The 22299-nt window shown below is 38.9% G+C and overlaps 4 protein-coding genes across 8 annotated transcripts; all 4 read left to right on the top strand.

Annotated features, from left to right (window-relative positions):
* Nucleotides 1–177: 177 nt before the first annotated feature.
* LOC125206079 (50S ribosomal protein L15-like) lies at nt 178–2411 on the top strand. Its single transcript, XM_048105377.1, has 4 exons — nt 178–655; nt 1655–1738; nt 1809–1898; nt 1994–2411. Exons 1-4 carry the CDS (start codon nt 272–274, stop codon nt 2261–2263), a joined length of 828 nt encoding a protein of 275 aa, XP_047961334.1. The 5' UTR covers nt 178–271; the 3' UTR covers nt 2264–2411.
* Nucleotides 2412–3966: 1555 nt separating this feature from the next.
* Nucleotides 3967–9341, top strand: LOC125201171 (phosphatidate phosphatase PAH1-like). Its single transcript, XM_048099143.1, has 10 exons — nt 3967–4202; nt 4510–6113; nt 6205–6871; nt 7121–7205; nt 7660–7746; nt 8058–8130; nt 8468–8511; nt 8604–8732; nt 8819–8917; nt 9019–9341. The coding sequence occupies exons 2-10, from the start codon at nt 4661–4663 to the stop codon at nt 9076–9078; spliced, it is 2697 nt and encodes an 898-aa protein (XP_047955100.1). The 5' UTR covers nt 3967–4202; nt 4510–4660; the 3' UTR covers nt 9079–9341.
* Nucleotides 9342–12254: 2913 nt separating this feature from the next.
* Nucleotides 12255–13295, top strand: LOC125214481 (probable membrane-associated kinase regulator 3). Its single transcript, XM_048115531.1, has one exon. The coding sequence runs from the start codon at nt 12398–12400 to the stop codon at nt 13157–13159; it is 762 nt and encodes a 253-aa protein (XP_047971488.1). The 5' UTR covers nt 12255–12397; the 3' UTR covers nt 13160–13295.
* Nucleotides 13296–19349: 6054 nt separating this feature from the next.
* On the top strand, nt 19350–20874 carry LOC125202410. 5 transcript variants are annotated; one of them, XM_048100802.1, is made up of 4 exons: nt 19350–19915; nt 20148–20407; nt 20470–20490; nt 20618–20874. In XM_048100802.1, coding segments are annotated over exons 1-4 (306 nt in total). In that variant the 5' UTR covers nt 19350–19891; the 3' UTR covers nt 20619–20874. The 5 variants fall into 5 exon arrangements, 3 of the variants coding, with proteins under 3 accessions (XP_047956759.1, XP_047956757.1, XP_047956758.1); XR_007173097.1 differs by having other exon boundaries at nt 19350–19590; nt 19654–20490; XR_007173096.1 differs by having other exon boundaries at nt 19350–20048; nt 20148–20490.
* The last annotated feature ends 1425 nt before the right edge of the window (nt 20875–22299 follow it).

Genomic DNA, 22299 nt, shown 5'->3' with positions numbered 1-22299 from the left:
ATTAATTGAATGTTGAATTTGTTTTTATCTTTCAGCAATAAAATCAATACTAATCCTCCTAATTTAATTTCACCGTTCATTTTATATTTTATCGCGAATTTAATTTAAAGTTTAATCTCAACTTTAATTTAGACAGATCTAATTAAATAAAATCAAAGAAAATAATGCAACAGTGATTATGAAAATTAGAAAGAAGCCCTAAAATCAGCACAAAACCGCCGCTCTGCTTCTTCTTCTCCAAACTGAATTTCATGATTGTTATGTTGAGAAAATGTTGAGAAGAAGACTTGCTTCAGTGCTACCTAATCTGATACGATCGTTTCAAAAGCCTACTCCAAGGTTTCCCCCTCAACTACAGTATAGGAGTACATCCGCATCCGTTGGTAGCTTCAATTATAGGTATGATTTCGGTAGCGTGAGAGCTTACAGCAGCCTTTTGGCACTGAACGATCTGAGGGATAATCCAGGTTCTCGGCAGCAGAAGACGAGGAAGGGGCGGGGTATCGGGTCGGGTAAGGGAAAGACCGCCGGCCGGGGACACAAGGGTCAAAAGGCCCGCGGCACCTATAAATTCGGATTTGAAGGTGGACAGACGCCGCTTCGTCGCCGCCTTCCTAAACGTGGCTTTAAAAATCCCTTCACTCTCACATTTCAGGTATCCTCATTTTAATTCCATCCATCATTTCATATGCTTACAAATCCTTAGCTTATGTATTCATGTTTCTGAGATTTAATTTTACTGCAATTCATTACGAAACCTTAGCAAATCGGATAATCCCTTGCTAGTATGTGGTGTTAATCCTAGTGTGTGTCTGTGATCATTAATTTAGCTTACCAGTATCATTCATATACCTGCATTTATGCTTCCTATGTACATAGAAAGAGTATCGAAATGATCTTGAGAGCTTATGTGAAGATTCATGGACCCACTGTAAAAGTTGTGAATCAAGCAATATTATCACAAATCTTAGGAGTTATCAAGCGCCCTGTGATATCCTAAAATTCCAATCCATCTATGTAAACAAGGGATTAGCCGATTAGCCTGCTATTTATATCCATCTAGGTTAATCCTCGAAAGTAAACGCCCCCTGATAAATTTGGCTTTCTCAAAACGTACACCCATCTTGAATTTGATATTGCACGAGTGTTTTCTTAACCCTACATTTCTTCACATCACTAAGCAATACAAATGTAATGTCTGTGTACAAGGTAAAGTGACCCTTTCAGGTGTTGTACAGATGAGAGGTGGTAACTTTTCATTTTTAACTTATTGACGTCTCCACAGCCACTTGTTATTTTGCCCTGGATAATATCCCATAAGCATTTGTGAATGGGGATATACATTCTGAGAAATTTATTTATCTAACTGGAAGCACAAACTCAATGCCGATATCATTCATTCATTTTTGTATGTGATTGCATAATTTGCATTTGAATTAAATCATTGGTGATCCATCTCCATAATGATCCAATTAGGCCAGGGCCTAAAACCTTCTCTTTTGTTTGCTCGATCTGTTTTTGCATTTATATCTCTCTCTCACTCTGTCTCACAATCACTCCCTTGTATTTGGCATACTCCGTACACAATTAGTAGTTTTTAAGATGTTTGTCACTAGCTTTATGATAAATTTGCTTAACTATTGGTCCCCTGCAGCCTGTTGGTTTAGGAAAAATCGCAAAGCTGATAAATGCTGGGAAAATAGATTCTTCAGAATTGATCACAATGAAAACTCTCAAGGTGTGTATATTAGTGTCTTGTACTATTCTCTCCGGCTCCATACTTGCACTAATTTTTTTCCCAACAAAAGGATTGTGGAGCTATAGGCAAGCAAATAGAAGACGGTGTTAGACTGATGGGACGTGGAGCTGAACACATTAAATGGCCCATCCATCTAGAGGTAATCCATTTTTATTTTTCCTAGTCATTTCTTCTATCCTGGATATGTTTTTGGCATCCATTTTTTGGCCGCTTCATTAACCTCGAGCTACACAGGTTTCACGGGTGACAGTAAGGGCAAAAGCAACAGTAGAGGCTGCCGGGGGGACCGTGAGACGAGTGTATTACAACAAATTGGGGCTGCGGGCACTGCTGAAACCAGAGTGGTTCGAAAAGAAGGGCAGGCTACTTCCAAAAGCAGCAAGGCCGCCTCCGAAATTAAAAGAGAAGGTAGACAGCATCGGTCGATTGCCTGCTCCTAGGAAGCCATTACCTTTCACTGCTGAAGAAAAAGAGGCAATGCCTCCTGCTGCCTCATCTGCTTAATGTCATACTATGAGTCTATGAAGGCAATACAAAACGCTAAATTTTTAGAATTTGCTTTTGTTTTGTTTTGTTTTATTTTGTTGTTAGCTGTGATGATGTTCTTGCGCCAAGAAAAATAAAATTGAAGCTGATTATGTCTTTTTCTTTAGATTTTCCATGTTGCAAACATGTCTGAATAATAGAAATAGATTTAATTAGTACTCACTTTATAGCTTGAACCTTTTGAATTTTTCAAATTATAGTCTCAATTTTTATTTAGTTTTCAATCATAAGCATGTCAATATCTATCCATGCATCAACATCAACATCAACATCGGACGTTAGTACTATATTGCTACACACGCACACACTTGCAAAAAACATGATTTGTTTTATGTTTGTTTCGTTTGGGACACAAATAAGTGCGACCAGGCAAGGCATGTGAAGGAGGGTAGTTGGGATTCAATTCTTTTAAATGGACCATATTATTTAATTCTAATGTCTTTTATTAAATTATTTTACTATAATTTGGGATTTATACTATTATATCCTAACAAACGAGACATAATGATAGGTTGCATTGTTAGTTATGACATTTATTAGACAATATTTTGTCAACTGGGATTCCAACTATTATATTTTATACAGGAGATTCATATCTGACTAAAATGTTTGAAAAGTCAGATACTCAATATACGCTCCTAAAAAAACTTGAAATATCTATTCATTAATATAAATGGTGAACTATCCATGTTATTCTTATTAACTATTCGCGTAAACGCTAAAGTAAATCAGTAATTGTCCTTTGAGATCTGAATATTTGTTTTGCACTATGATTTGATTAGTAAAGATTCATTTTTTAGAAGAAAATTTTTTTGGTAATTTGTTAACCTAAGACTATACTCCAAATAATTTTTAATGAAAATTTATTAATTGAATAATTAATTAAGGTTGGATAATAGATTTATTTTCCTAAGACTATACCCCCCGACTGCCACACTAGAGTCGTTTTCTTGTGTTGTATTTAAACAATTAATAAAATAAAATAATTTATATTATCACCTCACTCATTCTAAATAATACTATATGTATTTATTACGTTACCTCAATAACAGTATATGGAAACATATCTATTACCAATTACACAACACATATTCATCAATGCGCATCTTCAATGGAGGTTACATGTCTTGTTTTTTTCTATACTATACTACATTTAGTTGACAGATTCAAAAAGTCCAATTACTGTATATTCAAAAGTTGTAGGTAAATTTTAACTATTATAATAACTAATACATTGTTAAATATTTAAAACATGATCTATTGGTCATGAAATTTTATGATCAACCACTATATTATATAAGCTATTTTAACGTATTTGTTTAAAATGCTCATCAAATCTGAAACACCAAGTATCCAGCCACATTCTTCCAATAAAATTTATAAACCAAATCATCTATTATAAATACTTTTTGCTTTAAACAAATTACAAATTACAAATCAATTACTGAGGTCGGTGTTGCAAAATACTATTGCTTCTTAGTTGGAAGAGTTACTGCATTTACCGAAATGCCCTACTCAAAATGTAACTTTGCCAAAAGAGTTCGTGGGTAATTTGGTAAATATAAGAAGAAGATAAAGCTATTGAGTCAAGCACTACCTATTTTATCTGACTCCACCTTTGGTTTCATCTAGATTTTCTCATACCATTAATTTATGTTTCAAATTTTCAAAGAATTTTTCCCAAGAAAATAAAATACAATTGTAATAGGAAGAAATTTCACGAAACAAACCGAAGTTTTGCACACAAAATCACCTACCATTCGGAGAGAGAAAAATGGACGACCCTTAAAAATATTTTATTTGAATCTTCTTCTTCAAATAACTTCACGCATTTTACTTCATCCATCATCCCAATCTTCAATCTTTCGAGCTCGGATTCGCAAAGTCTTGAATTTGTGTAAGTTTGATGCTTCCTCTTTCTTTTCAATCTGAAGTATTTGATTCAAGTTTATGTTTTTGAATTTTGTATCGCACTGTTGTTGACTTCTTTTTTTTCTAGTAAATGTTTGTTGCGAAATCATGTTGTTAGGGCTCTGGTAGACCAGCAATTGAATTGGAGTTGATTTGAATTCGGATTTGACTACATTGTACACTTTATAAAAAAAAACAATCATAATTTTTATATTTTTTAGATAAGATTTAATTTTGCAATAGAGTTAAAAGGGATAGAATGATTGCATGATCATTCGATTTGTTGCATGCAGATGTCGGAGATTCCGAGGATTGAACAGTTTTGACAATTCTCTTATCTTGGTTTATGTTGATTGATTAAGTGTTTAGAGGGTTAACAGGTTTTTTTGAGAAATAGTAGACTGTAAGGGATTTTTGGGGGTTGAATTTGTGTAAGTGAGCCAAATGAATGTGGTGGGTAAAGTTAGTAGCTTCATAACACAAGGAGTGTACTCTGTTGCCACACCGTTTCATCCGTTTGGTGGGGCGGTTGACATAATCACTGTTAAGCAGCATGATGGCACGTTTAGGAGCACGCCTTGGTATGTTCGATTTGGAAAATTCCAAGGCGTTCTCAAAGGGGCGGAGAAGGTTGTCCGGATAGAAGTCAATGGTGTGGAAGCCAATTTTCATATGCATCTTGATAACTCCGGTGAAGCGTATTTTGTTAGAGAGGTTGATGCGGACAAGGATGATCACGAGGGTATTAAGGACTCAGACAGTCTTGAAGGCGGGAGGGAGGATAATAGTAGTGTTTATAGTAATGCAGAGAGTGGTTCTAAAGAAAATGATTTTTTTGGACAAGAGATTGATGACTTTAATAGTGGTGATGTAGAGATGCGAGAGTTACGCACTTCACTTAGTATGAAGAGGTTAGAGAGAGTCGAGTCTGACAATGAGCGGATTTTCTATGAGTTTCAAGATGAACAATCTTCTTTGGATGGTTCGGTTGAGTTTTCTGAGTATGATTCTGGTAGATACGATAATTTAGATAGTGTGGAACATGCACTGGAGGAATCACAAAATTCGAATTCGGAGGTAGTTTTGGTGAGTGTAGATGGGCATATACTAACGGCGCCTATATCATCGTCTGCGACAGATGCTGCAAGTGTGCAACTAAGCACACCTCATCTTCACCTTGGACCAGGTGAAAGGACTCAACAGTTTAACAGGAGTGATGAGTCGTGGACAACGAATTATATGGATGAGCTTGACTCCACTACTCATGAAATTACTTCAGGAAAAAATTGCAATGGAAACAAGGACCCTCAATCTTCTGAACAGTTGGAATATCGACAAAGTGATGAAGAGCATCTATATCATCTCCAAGAAAGTCCGGCATCGAATCATGACAAGGAACTCAGCGTAGAAAGTGGCTCTGAATCAGGTAGTTTTAGAAGGCGAGATGTATTCAAGAGTTGTTTGGAGTTCATGGAATTGTCTCAGCAGTCGACAAATGAGGATCAGGAGGATATCAGTTCTTCAGGAGACCAGAAATCTCCTTTCAGTCCTTGGATGAATGACGAGCCTGTAGAACAGAATCTTGAAATATCAAGAGAAAATGGCGAATCGTATTGCCACGAGTCTGGAAATCCTAGCAATGTCTCATTGCCAGAGTCACAGGTTGAAGCTTCAGCTCATGAAAGATATGATTCCAATACGGATCCTGATGGTTCTGATCGCATGGCTGTTCGATTAGTTAGTGTTGATCAGGACTCAGTGGAAGTTGATCGCACCATCGGAACAATGAATGATGGCAGGGAGTCTCCTTCTGATGTATATCAAGAAAGGGACCAGGACCGTGTAGAACCTCAAACAGCTTCTTCAACTGGATACAAAAATTTAGATATATCGTCAGGTAAGAAATTCATTTAATTCTAACATTGTGATTGCCACCCCCTACTTTCTGCTATGGTCTAAAACTGTTACTATCGTATTTTTCATTGCAGGGTTGGAGATATCTCTTTGCGCAAAGTTGCTTCATGCTGGAATGGGTTCGAGTGCAGCACAAGATGCCTTCGACTCTAAGCGCATATCATTGGAGGACTTCAAACTTTCACCTGCATCAGTAGTGAAAAATGAAGACCTGATTGTTAGAATTCAGGGGAAGTACTTACCATGGCATAAAGCTGCACACGTCGTTCTCGGCATGGCTGCTTTTGGCGAGTATATACCGGTTGAGCCAGATGATTCAATCCCGGTCGAACAGGAGAAGCCAGAAATAAAGGAAGATGATCCACAGATGGTGTCTACTCAATCTCGCAGATGGAGACTCTGGCCAATCCCATTTAGGAGGGTCAAGCCACTCGAACATGCCACTAGCTACTCATCTAATGAAGACATCTATGTTGGTTCTGACTCTGGCTCACAGAGCCAACAGGCAGCTACAACTCCCACAGCACAGGCAGCTAGCGAGTCTCCCCGCAAGCAGTTTATAAGAACCAATGCGCCCACTACCGAACAGATAGCATCTTTGAATCTCAAAGAGGGACAAAATATGGTGAGTTTCAAATTCTCTACCAGAGTTCTTGGATCCCAGAAGGTTGAAGCTCATATATACTTGTGGAAGTGGAATACACGAATCGTGATATCAGATGTGGACGGGACTATTACCAAGTAAGTCTTTTATATTTCATTTCCTAATCTGTAGTTTTTTTCTTCCAAGACGGCTACTAGTGATGCAGTTATAATGTAGCCATCGAAGCTGCATTGCAGAATTTGTTAAATGAGATGGTACATATGTTTAAAGTACGGCATTGGTGACTATTATTGGCTTAACACTCTAGTGTTTAAAGATAGAGATTTGATAATCAATCCCACAAGCTTTCGTATTTGCCTAAAGAAATCATGTATGCCTGTTTGTAGGTCTGATGTTCTTGGCCAGTTTATGCCATTGGTAGGAAAAGACTGGACTCATTCTGGGATCGCCCATCTTTTTTCTGCAATAAAGGTAGTCTCTTTAAATGCTTTGTTCTGGTACCTAATTCATCGTTAGATGCTGCATAATATTTGCATGTCTTCACTCATGCTAAGCAGATAGTTCTTATTATCCCCCCTTAAGAACACTTCTATCCTTAACCACCCAAATACAAATAAAAATCTGGAACCACTACATCTGATGCAAACAATAGCTGTAAATTAAAGCCTAGCATACCATAGCTCTACGGGAGGTGTGATTGGTGAATCTGAATATAGGAACCACAAAACAATAGTAGAAACCACAAACTCCTTGGCACTATGCTGGGTTTTTAGAGTCTCCCTAGCTGTGTTAATACTTAATACTGTGTATTCTGAGCTCATTTGATTATTTAAATATGAAAGCCCACATGATATAAGCTGCATATTTGTTTGTTCTGTATCCATATACTATTTCTGTTGTCTCATTATGATTATTTTTGCTACAGGAGAATGGTTACCAACTCTTATTTCTGAGTGCACGGGCTATTGTTCAAGCATACTTAACGAAAAGTTTCCTATTCAATCTCAAGCAGGTATAGTTTATATGAGCCTGAGTCTAACTAGCTCTAGGGAATTTGTTGCTTGGTGTTTCTGATAGGGATATGTTTGTAGCACCTTAAGGCATCCTATAAAGTTTCTTAATTGTAAGATGGGCTCAATTTGTTGTAACTTGTAACGTTTGGTCCACATAAATCCATGTTACTTTTAACGGGTAACTATGACTTCCACCATTTCTTGTATGCCATCTATCTCACATCTGTGACGTGCAAGATTTTGCATCTGTTCTTGTGCTTCTTATAACGTTTTGAGACTTGGGATTATTGTTTTGTTTCATTGTGGACAGGATGGTAAAAGCTTGCCAAATGGACCTGTTGTCATTTCCCCTGATGGATTATTTCCCTCGTTGTACCGAGAAGGTGATACCTCTACCTGACTTATATTTTTTCTCGATACGAGAGAGCCGTCTTTGGAGATTAAGTGTATACGTATGGATGAAACCTGCTTTTCGAATTTTGAAATCTAATCGCAAAATTCTGTTGCTCAAACTTTATTGGCATGAAAAGAATTTCATATGATAGAGCCATTCTTGATCAGTTTGATTCCTTCTCTAGCATTATTTCCCTTCATATGTGGTTGTGAATAATGACAAGCAAATTTCCGTTTTCTCCATTCTTTTCACTACTGCTGCACTGCAATAGATTTGTAGATGCATCTTTCCCCATCGTATCTGACAGAAATGTTGTGATGTGCCAGTTATACGGCGAGCCCCACACGAATTCAAGATTGCATGTTTGGAGGTAAATGCCAATATCCATCTAGTTATGAAAGATCTGTCAGCCAAAAACCTACACATCTTCTCATATAAGTTTCTGCAATCTTCGATTTACAGGATATTAAGGCTCTGTTTCCTCCCGATTACAATCCATTTTACGCGGGCTTTGGGAACAGAGACACTGACGAGCTCAGCTACCGGAAAATTGGGATTCCAAAGGGAAAAATCTTCATAATTAACCCAAAGGTACAGTCTTTAATGATTTGGTCAAACAAGAAAAGAAAAATGAAACGAAACACTTGATTTTCATTTTAATGTTTATTTTGTTGCAGGGGGAGGTGGCTATTAATCGTCGTATTGATGTGAAATCATACACTTCGCTGCACACGCTGGTGAATGACATGTTCCCACCAACATCACTGATTGAGCAGGTAATGCCAATGCCATAAAGGCTTCTCTTTTTCCCGAAGAAATCGCATTTCTCAGGCTTGTTGATGCTATATTTGTGGCGTGTAACTTTGCATCTGCGCAGGAGGATTATAACTCGTGGAATTACTGGAAAATGCCTTTACCCGATATCGATAACTTGTAGAAGCCCGGCTGAAGCCCGGTTAGGCCGGAATGCGGAACTGTATCAGTGGCTGGAGATGCTGGGACATAATTTTTTTTGGTAACCAGTATTCTTTTCATCAGTTTTTTTTCTTTTTTTTAACCTCAGCATATGATTTAGTACTCTCATTACTGTTAAGTGCAAAAAAACTCCATATCTATATGTAAACCATAGACTATTCATAGTTGTACTAAGTTGATGCCCATAATCTTCTTTAATCAATAAATCTATTCATCTCATCACAATTTTTTTTGTCTTTTATTGTTTGGCAAGAATACCATTTTCCCAAAAACTTATTATATTTATACATGTTATAAATTGACGATTATTATATCATTATATTTGATAATATCCAAGCCCGACCGAAAAGATAATTGGACTATTCGGAGTCTGCCTCGAAATTATCTAATAGTACTCTCTCTTCCCTTGAAAATGTGTCATCTATTTTTTTTTGTCCGTTCCTTAAAAATTTTCATCTTTCACTTTTACTATTTTTGGTAGTAGATCCCACATTCTACTAACTTATTCTCACTCACATTTTATTTTAAAACTAATATATAAAAGTAGGATTCACATACCACTAACTTTTTCAACTCACTTTTTATTGTATTTCTTAAAACCCGCGCCGAGTCAAATGATACTGAATTTTAAGAGACTGAGGGAGTAGTATTTTAATTATATTGCAAAAGTTTGTTTGTTTGTGCCCTTAGTGGATGAAATATGTCAATAAAACAGAATTAAGGAGAAATATCTTTTTTGATAAGATGAAATAATTAAAGCATTATTAGACGATAATTGACCCTTGATCGCATTAAAACCCAATAATCATCAATAGTGAGAGGTGGATTTCAAATGACGCACGCATAACTATGTATAATACAATACCATATTGAAATAATTGTCTAATAATTATGCGATTATCGAACTTTGATTGGAAGTGATGCTCAATAATTATTTTATAATTTGAGTGACTAAATTGTGCATAGGAAGGCACTAAAAGTGAAACTAAAAGCCCATTTCTAGGGGTGCAATAACTTTTCATATCACAATGTTTAAACTTTAAATAACATTTGTAAACTCCAACCCAACCCTACTCTACTCTCACTAGTTATAGTAGTACAATACTTTTTTCTTGATGCATACCGTAAATATTGGATGGTATGCTTTAGATAAGTGTCGCTATGATACAATTAATCATAAATTACATCAGAAAGGCATAACACATAGAAATGAAATAATAGTTCGTCCAATTGTCATTGTCATTACATGTCTCACTCATTTAAGTTAGGTTTAATATAAAACTAATATATGAAAATCAAACATGCATTTCACTATTTTTTCCTTCCGCATTCTTTCACAATTCTTAATGTCCATAGTGATCTAAAATAGAATATTTAATGGTGCATGGATGGAGGGGTAACTTGCGAGCTCCATTGAATCATAAGTTACACATGAAGTATTAGCTTTTGAATACTTCCTCCGTCTCCGTCCTAGAAAGTTTGTCACATTTTTCATTTCCATTCGTTCCACAAAATTTGTCCATTTCATTTTTTTTACTATTTTTAGTATTGAACTTCATATTTGTAACACAAATATATAAAAGTATGACTCACGTTTCACTAACTTTTTAACTCACTTTCCATTACATTTCTTAAAATTCGTGTTCGGTTAAGGTGCGACCAAATTTATAGGACAGATGAAGAAGTAATAAATATTTAGACACAAGGTCACCCAAGGTCACCCTAATATTTAATTGTTATCTTATTTATATATCGGTGTTCCCAATCACATTGTAAATGTACGCAATGTTACGGATATCATATTTAAATTTAAACTAGTAACAAATACATGCATTGCACGTCGTATCTCTCGTAGTATAATATAAAATGTTTTATATAATTATTGATAACAATGAAATAAAAAGATGAATATGGATCTACAATCTACATAGAGCATCTTGGATTCTTGAATCATAAAAAGACAAAGTGCCCATAATTTGACCAAAGCAACTGCAAGATTCAAACAACAATACTTCATTTTTCTGGTCACACCATAAATTAATTGTTTTGAGGGGTGCAAAAAACCAGGTTTTGAGGAATGGGCTGTTTCCCCAATTTATTTATGTCTAAATTTTCTATGTATTCATTTCTTTATAGTTGCAGTGAAAGCTGTGGGTGCTGCACTAGGGGATGTATACGTCTGCATTATTCAAACTCCATTTCTATTTAAATTTGTGATTTTTGGACACATGTAGAAAGATACAAGTCCTATAAAGCCTCAGCAGATCCACTAAGATTTGTTAGATTATATTAGTGTATGATGTTTTCAGTTCTAAATTAATTTCTTTGAATTTTTTGTTTTTGTCCCTATCAACAAAACCCTTGATTTGGGTAGTGATATATGTAAATGTATGCGTAATCGAACTTTTTGGCATTTTACATTGAAAACCAATATATAAACGTGAATTAATTTAAAATAAATTTCACGCTAATCATTTCATAATAATTTAGAAAAATATTAAAATTTTAAATTAAATATCAATAGATTTAAGAAAAAAACATTAATTTAATATTGTATAATTATTTCGATTCAAGCTCGAAATCGTGTGAAAATTTATTATAAATTGTCCATATCACTTCTTCTTTTATATTGCTATACAAATAATACTAATACAAAACTAATTCATGTTATAGTGTAATTAGATTTATAATATAGAAATATTATATACTACATGTACATACGTTTATCTTTATTCTTTTTACTCATATAAAATGTCTTCTTTATGCCATCAAGGAATTCTATGTATGTTCAGTCGTATATCAATAGTACTACATTATACTATTATCTATACAAACAAAGTGACCTATTTATTTACTGTATCCAGTCAATAATTGTTTGTTTTTTACACACAGTTATTCAAAATATTTAACTAATTATAATATGGTGCTACTGCTATCGACAGCTCTACATATAATTTCGAAATAAATAGCATTGGTTACAATATTTTGGCCCTCAAAAATAAATTTATTTGACTCAATTAATCCCTCGATTTACTGGTAGATACAGTTGTTGATAATAAAAATCATAGCTTTTCTAATTCCATCTTATTAAAAAGACTATTCATCTTTAATAAAGAAGGCTTTAGCTCTCCTCCCCATAAGTTATAACACACTCCTCTCTCTCAAATAAAAAAACACAGAAAATTTTTCTTGCTAATTTCGCACACACATAAATTTACTCTGCAATTCACTCAAACACACACATATACACACAGTGGAAGGAGAGTAGCAGGCTGAAGAAGATGGGATCCAATTTGGTGGCAGAGGAAGAAGAAGAAGAAGAGTACATAAACATGGAGCTGGCGTCTTCCCCCTCCAAATCCCCACAGCTGAAAGAGTTCGAATTCCAATTCTTCTCCGCTCCCACCCCCGACGAATCCGCCGCCGACGAACTCTTCTACAAAGGCAAACTCCTCCCCCTCCACCTCCCCCCTCGCAGGCAAATGGTCCAACACCTTCTGCGCACCGCCCCCTGCACCAACTCCAACACCCCATCCATCTCCCCCTCCGAATCTCGCCGAGTCAGCTGCGACCTCACCGCCTTCGAATGGCCCACCGAAATCAACTCCTTCCTCACCAATCACCAACCGATTCGAAGCACCGCCACTTCCTGGTCCAAAAAGCTCAAGCTGAAGCGCTCAATCCTCGCTCACAAGCTCAAATCCTTCTTCACCAAATCCGATCCCCAAAACCTATCATCCAAACCCGACGTCTCCGTCAAATACTCCAGATTCGGGAAGAGATTCGCTACTTTGATGAAAAGGAGCGGAATTGACGATCACAGGAGATCCTTTTCCGGCGCAATCAGTGCGGATTTTTCTACCACGACGACGAATTGCTCGTCCTCGTCGTCGACGGCGTCGTCCTCGTTCAATATGAGCGGTCTGCATGAGCTGCAGTTTCTCCGCCGGAGCAGCAGCGCCGCGGAGATTGAGGTTTCCATTAATGCAGCTATCGCTCATTGCAAGAAATCGATGATTCATTCCTCTTTCCCATCTTCTTAATAGTATCAGTATGTGTGATATAGATATCGAATTCGATGTTGTAGCATTCAAATTTCCTTAGATTTTGTTAACAAGGTGATGCTGCAGTTTCTTGGATGAATTCATGTTTCTAATTCAAAAATGTTACAGTAATTAATTTTGGTGTTGTTAGTTTTTCGTATAAAAATTACCTTTTGATATTTTAATTTGTTGATAAGATCGTAGATTCAAATCTAGTCTTTTTGAGTAGACTAAAATATAGAGTAGAGAAAGTAGTCCACGCTTTTCGTATTTGAAAAGAAGTCAGAAAAATGGAAAGTATACGTCTTTCACACTTTAATTTTCAACTAGAATCAATTTCATCATTTTAAAGATTTATCCTATTTTATTTATTTTTTTGTTTTAATATAAAGTTTGAAGTGACGAAAAAACAAAAACTATTCATAGATAATGGTGACCAAAAAACAAAAACTATTTTCATAGATAGTCGTCACCTCAATCTAGTTTTGTTTTAATACTATAATGTATTTTATAAATAATGTATTTATCCTATTTTATCATATTTTATTTTATATTTTTGTCATAGTTTCAGTTTTTCAAATGACTTGGATATTAGTGGAGCATGTGAGAAACATCCAGCTTCAACCAAAACCAATGATGTATATATCCCAACTAACAAAGAAAATAATTATTCTTGGTACTTTTAGGATGTGGGGTGAATGTTTTGCAAAATGAACCTTATGAGGAAAGTGATAAATGTGTACAAACATCTTTTATTTGTCAATACAAAGTAGCAAAAGCTATAGAGGGAATCTTAGCACAAATAGGAACGGAAAAAGGTCACTTGGGTTGGGACCAATATAAGACCTAACAAAATCAATTTCTTCATGTATTCTATATGTATGGTCATAGTGGGGAGTTGGATTGAGTTTGGTGATTGATCAATTATATATGGAAAACGCTTTTAGCTTCAATTATTATATGAAAAATATCCAGAATTTTTAATCATTTTCTCTATTGGAATATGACTTGAATACTTTTCTTTAGGCTGGAAATATGACTTGGATTAGTATGCTGGTGTTTAAGGTGCACATGTAATTCCTATCCTATATATTTAGACAGGCTATGTCAATATTGGACCATTATACCATCTACTATTTTTTTTTGATACCCCTTGATAAAGGAAAAATACAATGAATTGGCTTCAAGAGCATCCACAACGGGACGGACTAAGCGACGCCCTAAGCCCCGTTCTATGCACTGCCACGTCAGTATTTTATCCTCCGCCCCTTCCACCTGCAATGGGGCGAACTATAGCCCGCCTTAAGCATTTTACTTCTATTTTGTATTTATATAATTTATGCAAATATATCAGGCAAAATAAATAAATAAAAACAACACAATTAAGGCAAATCTTACATTTACTTAATTAAAAAAAAGTGCACTACATATAAAAAAACCCGACTAGTCTAGAGTAGTCCCAACCTACGGCTAAGGTCATCGATCATCCGCTGGATGCCTTCGATTTGAGCCGGGTTGGTCGCCTGCATCAGGGTGTTGTGCGCGTCCAACAACGTCCTGTAGTCGGAGGAGGCCACCAAATCCGTGTAGGCATGTGATGCAGCCGAAGTCTCGCTCGGGGTCGCGCTCTGGGTCGGGCTTGGGGCCTGGTCAGGCGCAGCCGCGGCGGATGAGGTCGCCTTGCCCTTGCCCTTGCCCTTGGCAGCCTTGATGCCAGGGGGACGCCGGGACATCGGTGTGCCGGAACTCTCATCCTCGAACACCGGATTGTTGAGGTCCATTGGAAATGCGCCGCTTTCGCTGCTTGTATAATCAGTGAAGGTGCGTTTCGAAGCCCTCTTCTTCGCCGCCGTCGATCGGGGAAGCACACCACCAGCGAACTTTTGCTTCTCCTTCAAGAGCGCCCAGGACTGGTAGTGCTTGAAATCGCCGAACAATGACATGTACGATTTCACCGCTTTGTCACGCACATCTGACAGAATCTCGCCGCTGCCCTGCTCCCTCTCGCACTTCTCGTACTCCCCCGCGAACAGATTGACCTGCTTTTTTATTTGATCCCAGTGCTTGTGGAGCTGCTCCCTATGGCGCTTGTAGGCGGTCGGCGGCTTAGCCTCGTTGTTTTTTTCGGCGATGCGCTCCCAATACGCAGTAACCTTCTAGTTGTTGGCGAACACCGGATCCTTTGAAACATCAATCTAACATCTTGTCAAGACGATGGATTCTTCCGGGGCATAGTTCGTCCTTCCCGGGCGAACTCTTCACACACCGCCGTTTGCGGCAACTTGTGGGCTCATGCCTTGGTCCGCTTCTTCTTGGTGGCGGAGCCCGAGGCGGCGGCGTCAGCGGCGGATCGGCCGCGAGGTGCAGCGGCGGCAGGTGTGCGGTTGGGAAAAGGCTCCATGTCTTGAATGGTGTATCAGGCATGATTTAGGAGTAGAGGGATTAATGAGAGAAGTAATGAGATTGATAACTCGTAGATGATTTATTACTGCAGAGACTAACCCTTTATATAGGGTTGATACATGTGTAATTATGGTATAATATCAATCAAATATCAATCATCCTATTCTATTCTTGGAGTATAATTGTGGAGCATAATTGAGATTATTCCTTAGTATCTTTTCCTTTCTTAACACTCCCCCTCAGGTTGAGTGGTGGGATCTCCAAAGCTCAACTTGCCAAGTACGTTCATGAGGCTCCTTGAATTGACGGCTTTGGTGAGAATATCGGCTAGCAGTTCTTCGGACCGAACAAATGGTAGCTCCACAACTCCACTTTCCAACTTCTCTTTGATGAAGTGTCTGTCAACTTCAACATGCTTTGTTCTATCATGCTGTACCGGATTCTCGGATATACAGATTGCTGCCTTGTTGTCACAGTATAGTTGACTCTTGTCTTGTGTGAGCCCAATTTCATTCATCAGCCTTCTAAGCCATAAGATCTCCATTAATCCACTTCTTATCCCTCGGAATTCAGCTTCCGCGCTTGATAATGCCACCACCTTTTGTTTCTTACTCCTCCATGTTACCAGATTACCTTCAACAAACATGAAGTATCCGGCTGTTGATTTTCGATCAACTGGATTACTCGCCCAATCAACATCAGTGAACCCATAAATTCCTTTGTGTTCATTCTTTCTGAACATTATCCCATGTCCGGCCGTTCCTTTGAGATATCGCACGATCCTCAATGCAGCTTCATAGTGATCTTTTTGTGGTCGATGCATGAATTGACTTACTATTCCCACTGCATAAGCAATATCTGGTCTAGTGTGAGAAAGGTAGATAAGCTTTCCCACAAGGCGCTGGTACTTGCCTTGATCTGCTAACTCAGCTCCATCAGAGATCTGCAGCTCGTGGTTCACTAGAATTGGTGTATCGGCGGGTTTGCAATGAATCAAACCAGTCTCCGCCAGAATGTCCAAGATATACTTCTTCTGTCTCAAGAAGATACCTCCCTCAGAGCGCAACACTTCTATCCCCAAGAAATATTTAAGATTTCCTAAGTCTTTCATCTCGAACTCCTGGAATAAGCTCCCTTTTAGCCTTTCTATTTCTTCAGTATCGTCTCCCGTGATGATCATATCATCTACGTAGATGATCAGGCATGTGATTTTGTCGTCTCTCTTTTTCAAGAACAGGGTATGATCCGAATTACTCTGCCGAAACCCATACTTGGTCATGGCTTCTTTGAATCTCCCAAACCAGACCCTTGGTGACTGTTTGAGTCCATAGAGAGTCTTCTTTAGCCGGCACCCTTCTCCCCTTTCAAATCCCTCAGAGAATCCCGGGGGTGCTTCCATGTATACTTCTCTTTTCAGTTCCCCATGCAGAAATGCGTTTGTTACGTCAAATTGGTGGAGTGGCCAGTTCTTGTTTGTAGCAATTGAGAGTAACACTCGAATGGTATTCATTTTTGCTACGGGTGAGAAAGTCTCATCGTAATCAACTCCGTAAGTTTGTGTGTAGCCTTTGGCGACCAGTCGTGCTTTGTATCTCTCAATAGATCCATCTGGCCTTCGTTTGATAGTGAACACCCACTTGCATCCAACTGCCTTTTTTCCGTCTGGTATTTTGCATTTCTCCCATGTACCGTTTCTTTCTAAGGCTCTCATTTCTTTCAGCATTGCTTCGCGCCAGTGTTTGTATCTCCAAGCTTCTTCCACAGTACAAGGAATCTCCTCTTCTTCATATAAGGCGGCCTCGAATGCGTGCGCCATCTCTGAGAGGTGCCCCTTGGCCAAGTTCACAACAGAGTACTTGGCTTTCTTGCCGATGAGCTCAGGGCTATATCTCTTCGGCGGGACTCCTCTATTGGGTCTCAGTGGCAACTTATATCCTCCAAGTCCTTCACTAATCTGTTCTTCCAATAGATCACAAACTTCTGATTCATTTTGTGAGTCCGAATCGGGCTCGATATCTGTCTCAGGGTCAGTCTCACCAAATATAGGGACATCAATATTGCTAGAGTCAACATGGACAGGAGGAATATTAGGAGCACTTACAGCAGATACCAGTAGGGGATCTTCTTGGATGGTGTCACTGTTTGGTGCGAGCTGTATTTCTTCAGAGTCTCGTTCTGGTGGTGGGCTCGGATTTGGAAGTCCTGCTGGAGGTTCTGGGGCTGGTAACCGGCTTAGTGGATCACTGTGACTCTCCCCCTGACCACTAAGGTGGCTAAAGAAATAGTCTGCTTCAAGAAAGTCACAGTTCATAGTAGTGAACATGCGATTGGTTTTAGGGTCGAAGCATCTGTACCCCTTTTGTGAGTTCCCATAACCCACGAAGACACACTTTATAGCACACGGAGAAAGTTTGGTTCTCTCATGTTTCGGGATATGGACAAAAACTGAGCATCCGAATACTCTAGGCTGGAGGGTCAAAGGTAATGGTATTTGGGCTAGTGTCGAGAGGACTTCCAGGGGTGTTTGAAGGTCGAGGGTGCTAGAGGGTAAGCGGTTTGTCAAATAGACAGATGTGGCGATAGCTTCAGGCCAGAAGTGTCTGGGATTGTTAGACTCAATAAGCATGGCTCGAGCCATTTCTAGAAGAGTACGGTTCTTTCTTTCTGATACGCCATTTTGTTCCGGTGTGTATGGGCATGTAGTTTGGTGGACAAGACCTTTATTGTGACAGAAAGTTTTCATTTTTGAGTTGACAAATTCCCCCCCATTGTCGGAACGAAGGATCTTTATGTTTTTCTGAAATTGGGTTTGAACTAGTGCGTGAAAGTGACTAAAATGTTCAAAAACCTCATTTTTTTGTTTCATAAAGTAGACCCAGGTCATACGAGTGCAATCATCTATGAAGAGAAGAAAGTATTTGAACCCTTGTCCCCCTACAGTTGGAGAGGGACCCCACACATCAGAATGAACCAGTGAAAACGGGGAATCAACACGAGTATTATTTGATTTATAGGAATGTCTATGGCTTTTGGCCAACACACAGGTTTCACAATACATATCTTGACTAAATTTAGGAAAGAGGATTTTTAGATAACCCGTGGAAGGATGTCCCAAACGTCGATGCCAGAGCCAGGCCTCCCTATCAGTAGTCCCATGAGTCAGCAAAGCAGTTCCTTGTTGTGCAATTTCGTCCACATAATACAGCCCGTCCCGCTCAGTGCCACGTCCAATAATTTCCCCTGTCCTGATATCCTGTAATAGACAGAAGTTTGGTTGCATCAGCAGAGTACAATTTAATTCTTTCGTCACATGACTCATTGACAACAGTTTATGCGACATAGAAGGAACATATAAACAATTAGATAATGTCAGAGAAGATGAAATTCTGACAGTTCCCGCTCCTTCAACAGATGTAAATTCTCCACTGGCAGTTTGGATATGACTTTTTGGTGCTCTATGCATATTGGATATATCAGAAATATCATAAGTAATAGTGTCAGTGGCTCCGCAGTCAAAAATCCGTTTATCATTTTTTCTTTCGGAGGAAACGGACAAGGCATAAGAGGCAGGAAAATTTTCAAGTATCTGAAATCGGTTCTCACAAAGTACTGGGGCTGTTTCAAAAAATTTTCTAACTTTAGGGGCATTTTTATAGAGTTTCTGCTGTGTGGTGTCCTTTTTGGGATTTTTGGAAGTGTGGGGTTGAGTTTGCAATTTTCGGGGGTCAATTTGCAATATTCCAGGATCTGGTGGGTCTTTATTAGGTAGAGAGGAAGAGGAGGGGTTTGAGAATAAATTCCCAAACCCTAAATTACCTCCCAGATTAGGCGATTCCATACCATTTCCTCCCTCATCCGAAGAAGCGGCGCCGCCTCCTCCTTTGGCGACTGTTGCGACGCCGGTCGTTGCAGCTTCCGTCCCCGGGTCGCCGCCTCGGTTGTTAGCGGCTCCCAAGTTGCTCCCGATGGCGGCGACCGGTTCTCCTCCGCCTACCGCCGCAGCTGCTCGGCCATTGCCTTTAAACGATGTCGGCGGTGGTTTGGTCTTTCTCTCTTGCCACCACTCCGGGTAACCATGAATTTCGAAACAGGTCTCGCGGGTGTGTTTTTTCTTCCCACAATGGGAACAGATGAGCTTCGATTTATCCTCTTCGGTCCGTCTGTTCCACCCACCACCATTTCCACCGCCGTTCCGTTGAGGATGACTCCGATGCACCGCCTGGTTTTGCCATTGGTGAGTCACGGCCAGACCTGCCCCGACTCCCTGTGCGCCGGAGTCCTCTGTTTGGAGGACGCTTGATCTAACGTCTTCTCGCCGGAGGATGGCATATGCCGCTTCAGCCGAGGGAAGTGGTTCTGTCCTTAGAATCTCTTTCTTGATGCTTTCATACTTGCTATTTAGAGATACCAGTAATTGAAACACCCTCTGTTCTTGCTTCTCAGTGTTGTATATATCGATATCTTCTGCGTACTTCATTGGGTTTAGGTGTCTCCGATCTATGGAGATCCACAAATCGTTCAATTTGGTCCATATTTCCTCCAGTGGCTCCTCCTTCTGTTTTAATGTGATTGCCTTTGCATACAGATCGTATACTTGAATTTTGTCACTCCCACTGGCATATGTGACTTCAAGGCTAACCCATATGTCTCTGGCCGTCGGATATTGGGTCAATCGGCTCACCAGCCTCTGTTCCACATTTTGGGTCAGCCATGTGAATACACAATGGTCAGCCTGCTGCCACTTTCCGAAAGTTTGGTCGGTCTCTGCCGGGGGGGATGGGACTCCAGTGATGTGAGAAATCATTCCCCTCCCGCTGATTGCCGCTTTCATGAGGATAGACCACTGTGGGTAATTGTCACCATTTAGTTTCTCTGCAATAACTAATGGTGAAGGATCGATTTTGTAGGTTTCTGGTGTTGGAGTTTTGGTGGGTATTATTTGGTTCTGACTTTGTGCGATACTTACACGCATAAATTCGGCAAACATTCGAGCAAATTGCTCTGTTTCCGTTGGTTTTGGTGGTTCGTCGTTGTCTGACATTTTTTTTTCTGCAGAATCTGCCGGGTTTTGGCTGAAAAGGTTTGAGATTGGTCCGAGACAGTGATGAGACTACTCTGAGTCTCACCCCTGCTCTGATACCATCTTGAATGGTGTATCAGGCATGATTTAAGAGTAGAGGGATTAATGAGAGAAGTAATGAGATTGATAACTCGTAGATGATTTATTACTGCAGAGACTAACCCTTTATATAGGGTTGATACATGTGTAATTATGGTATAATATCAATCAAATATCAATCATCCTATTCTATTCTTGGAATATAATTGTGGAGCATAATTGAGATTATTCCTTAGTATCTTTTCCTTTCTTAACAGTCTGACAGCCCGTACGAGTCCGTGCTGAACTCGGGATCGTACTGGGCGTTGGTGTCAAATGGACCCTTTATATAGGGTTGATACATGTGTAATTATGGTATAATATCAATCAAATATCAATCATCCTATTCTATTCTTGGAATATAATTGTGGAGCATAATTGAGATTATTCCTTAGTATCTTTTCCTTTCTTAACAGTCTGACAGCCCGTACGAGTCCGTGCTGAACTCGGGATCGTACTGGGCGTTGGTGTCAAATGGCCGGTATTCTGTACCCGGCCATCGTGCACCACCGAACATCGGACTATTCGGACTTGGGTAATCTCCTGGATTCATTTTGTTTGAAGTGTAGAAAATGTAGTGTGAATTTGAGAGTGAAAGGAGTGAAAAATGAAGTGAAAAGTGAGAGGTATATATAGGTTTTGAAAATTAAATAAAATTAAATTTAAAACTAAAAACGCATTGCCATCATCCGTCGCATCGTCCGCGATGCCACAGTGGCGGACGATGCGACGGACGATGAGCATCATCTGCGCTTCATCCGCGAACGATCGATCGGGCGCGGACGATGGTTAACCCATCGTTCGCGATGCCACAGTGGCTGACGATGCGACGGACGATGCATCGTCCGTCGCATCGTCCGCCCCATTGTGGATGCTCTAACATCGAAGCGTCGAATATGTTCTATTGTTTGTGGCTTTTATTCGAAAATATCCAATTATTTAGATAATTATAATTTCATATTCATTATTTCAATCTTGAGAATAAAATGTTCCGCAAAAAAATTTTAACTAACGAAATGCCGATGTGGTAGTCGAAAATACATGAACCTTGCTCTACATAATTATTGTATAGTTGGGTACAAACTCATCCCACATCGGATCGGGAAAGTTGGAAGGTGTATATAATTCATGTCAACACAATTAGCTTGTGGCCTTTTGAGAGTGACCAAAAATAAATCAATGCGAACCCAAAACGGACAATATCAAACTAATCAAACTAATGTTGCAGTCGATAACGTCCGTTGAATTCTTTTTCTTTCTTTTTCTCAACTATTATAGTTATATTAATCAGACGCAATATGATTACACAATTTCAAATCTTTCTTTTTCTCGACTAGAGCTTGGGTTGCTTGTAACATTATAGTTATATTAATCAGAGGCAATATGATTACACAATTTCAAATCTCGGAATTCATCACACGTGTTAATCTACTCGAACAATATTCAGTTTTTTTCCGAAATCTACTACGGAGTAATATAAATTTTCTAGCTTAACTTCTCAATTTTCTCAATTTCCTACTATTAGAATTTGGATTAGTGAAAGATTACTAACCATATTTCTCATTCAAAATAGAGATTG

This window comes from Salvia hispanica, chromosome 1, assembly GCF_023119035.1.
Source record: "Salvia hispanica cultivar TCC Black 2014 chromosome 1, UniMelb_Shisp_WGS_1.0, whole genome shotgun sequence".
Taxonomy (NCBI): domain Eukaryota; kingdom Viridiplantae; phylum Streptophyta; class Magnoliopsida; order Lamiales; family Lamiaceae; genus Salvia; species Salvia hispanica.
The sequence above is the reverse complement of the archived record's forward strand: the minus strand, read 5'-3'. Positions and strand labels throughout refer to the sequence as shown.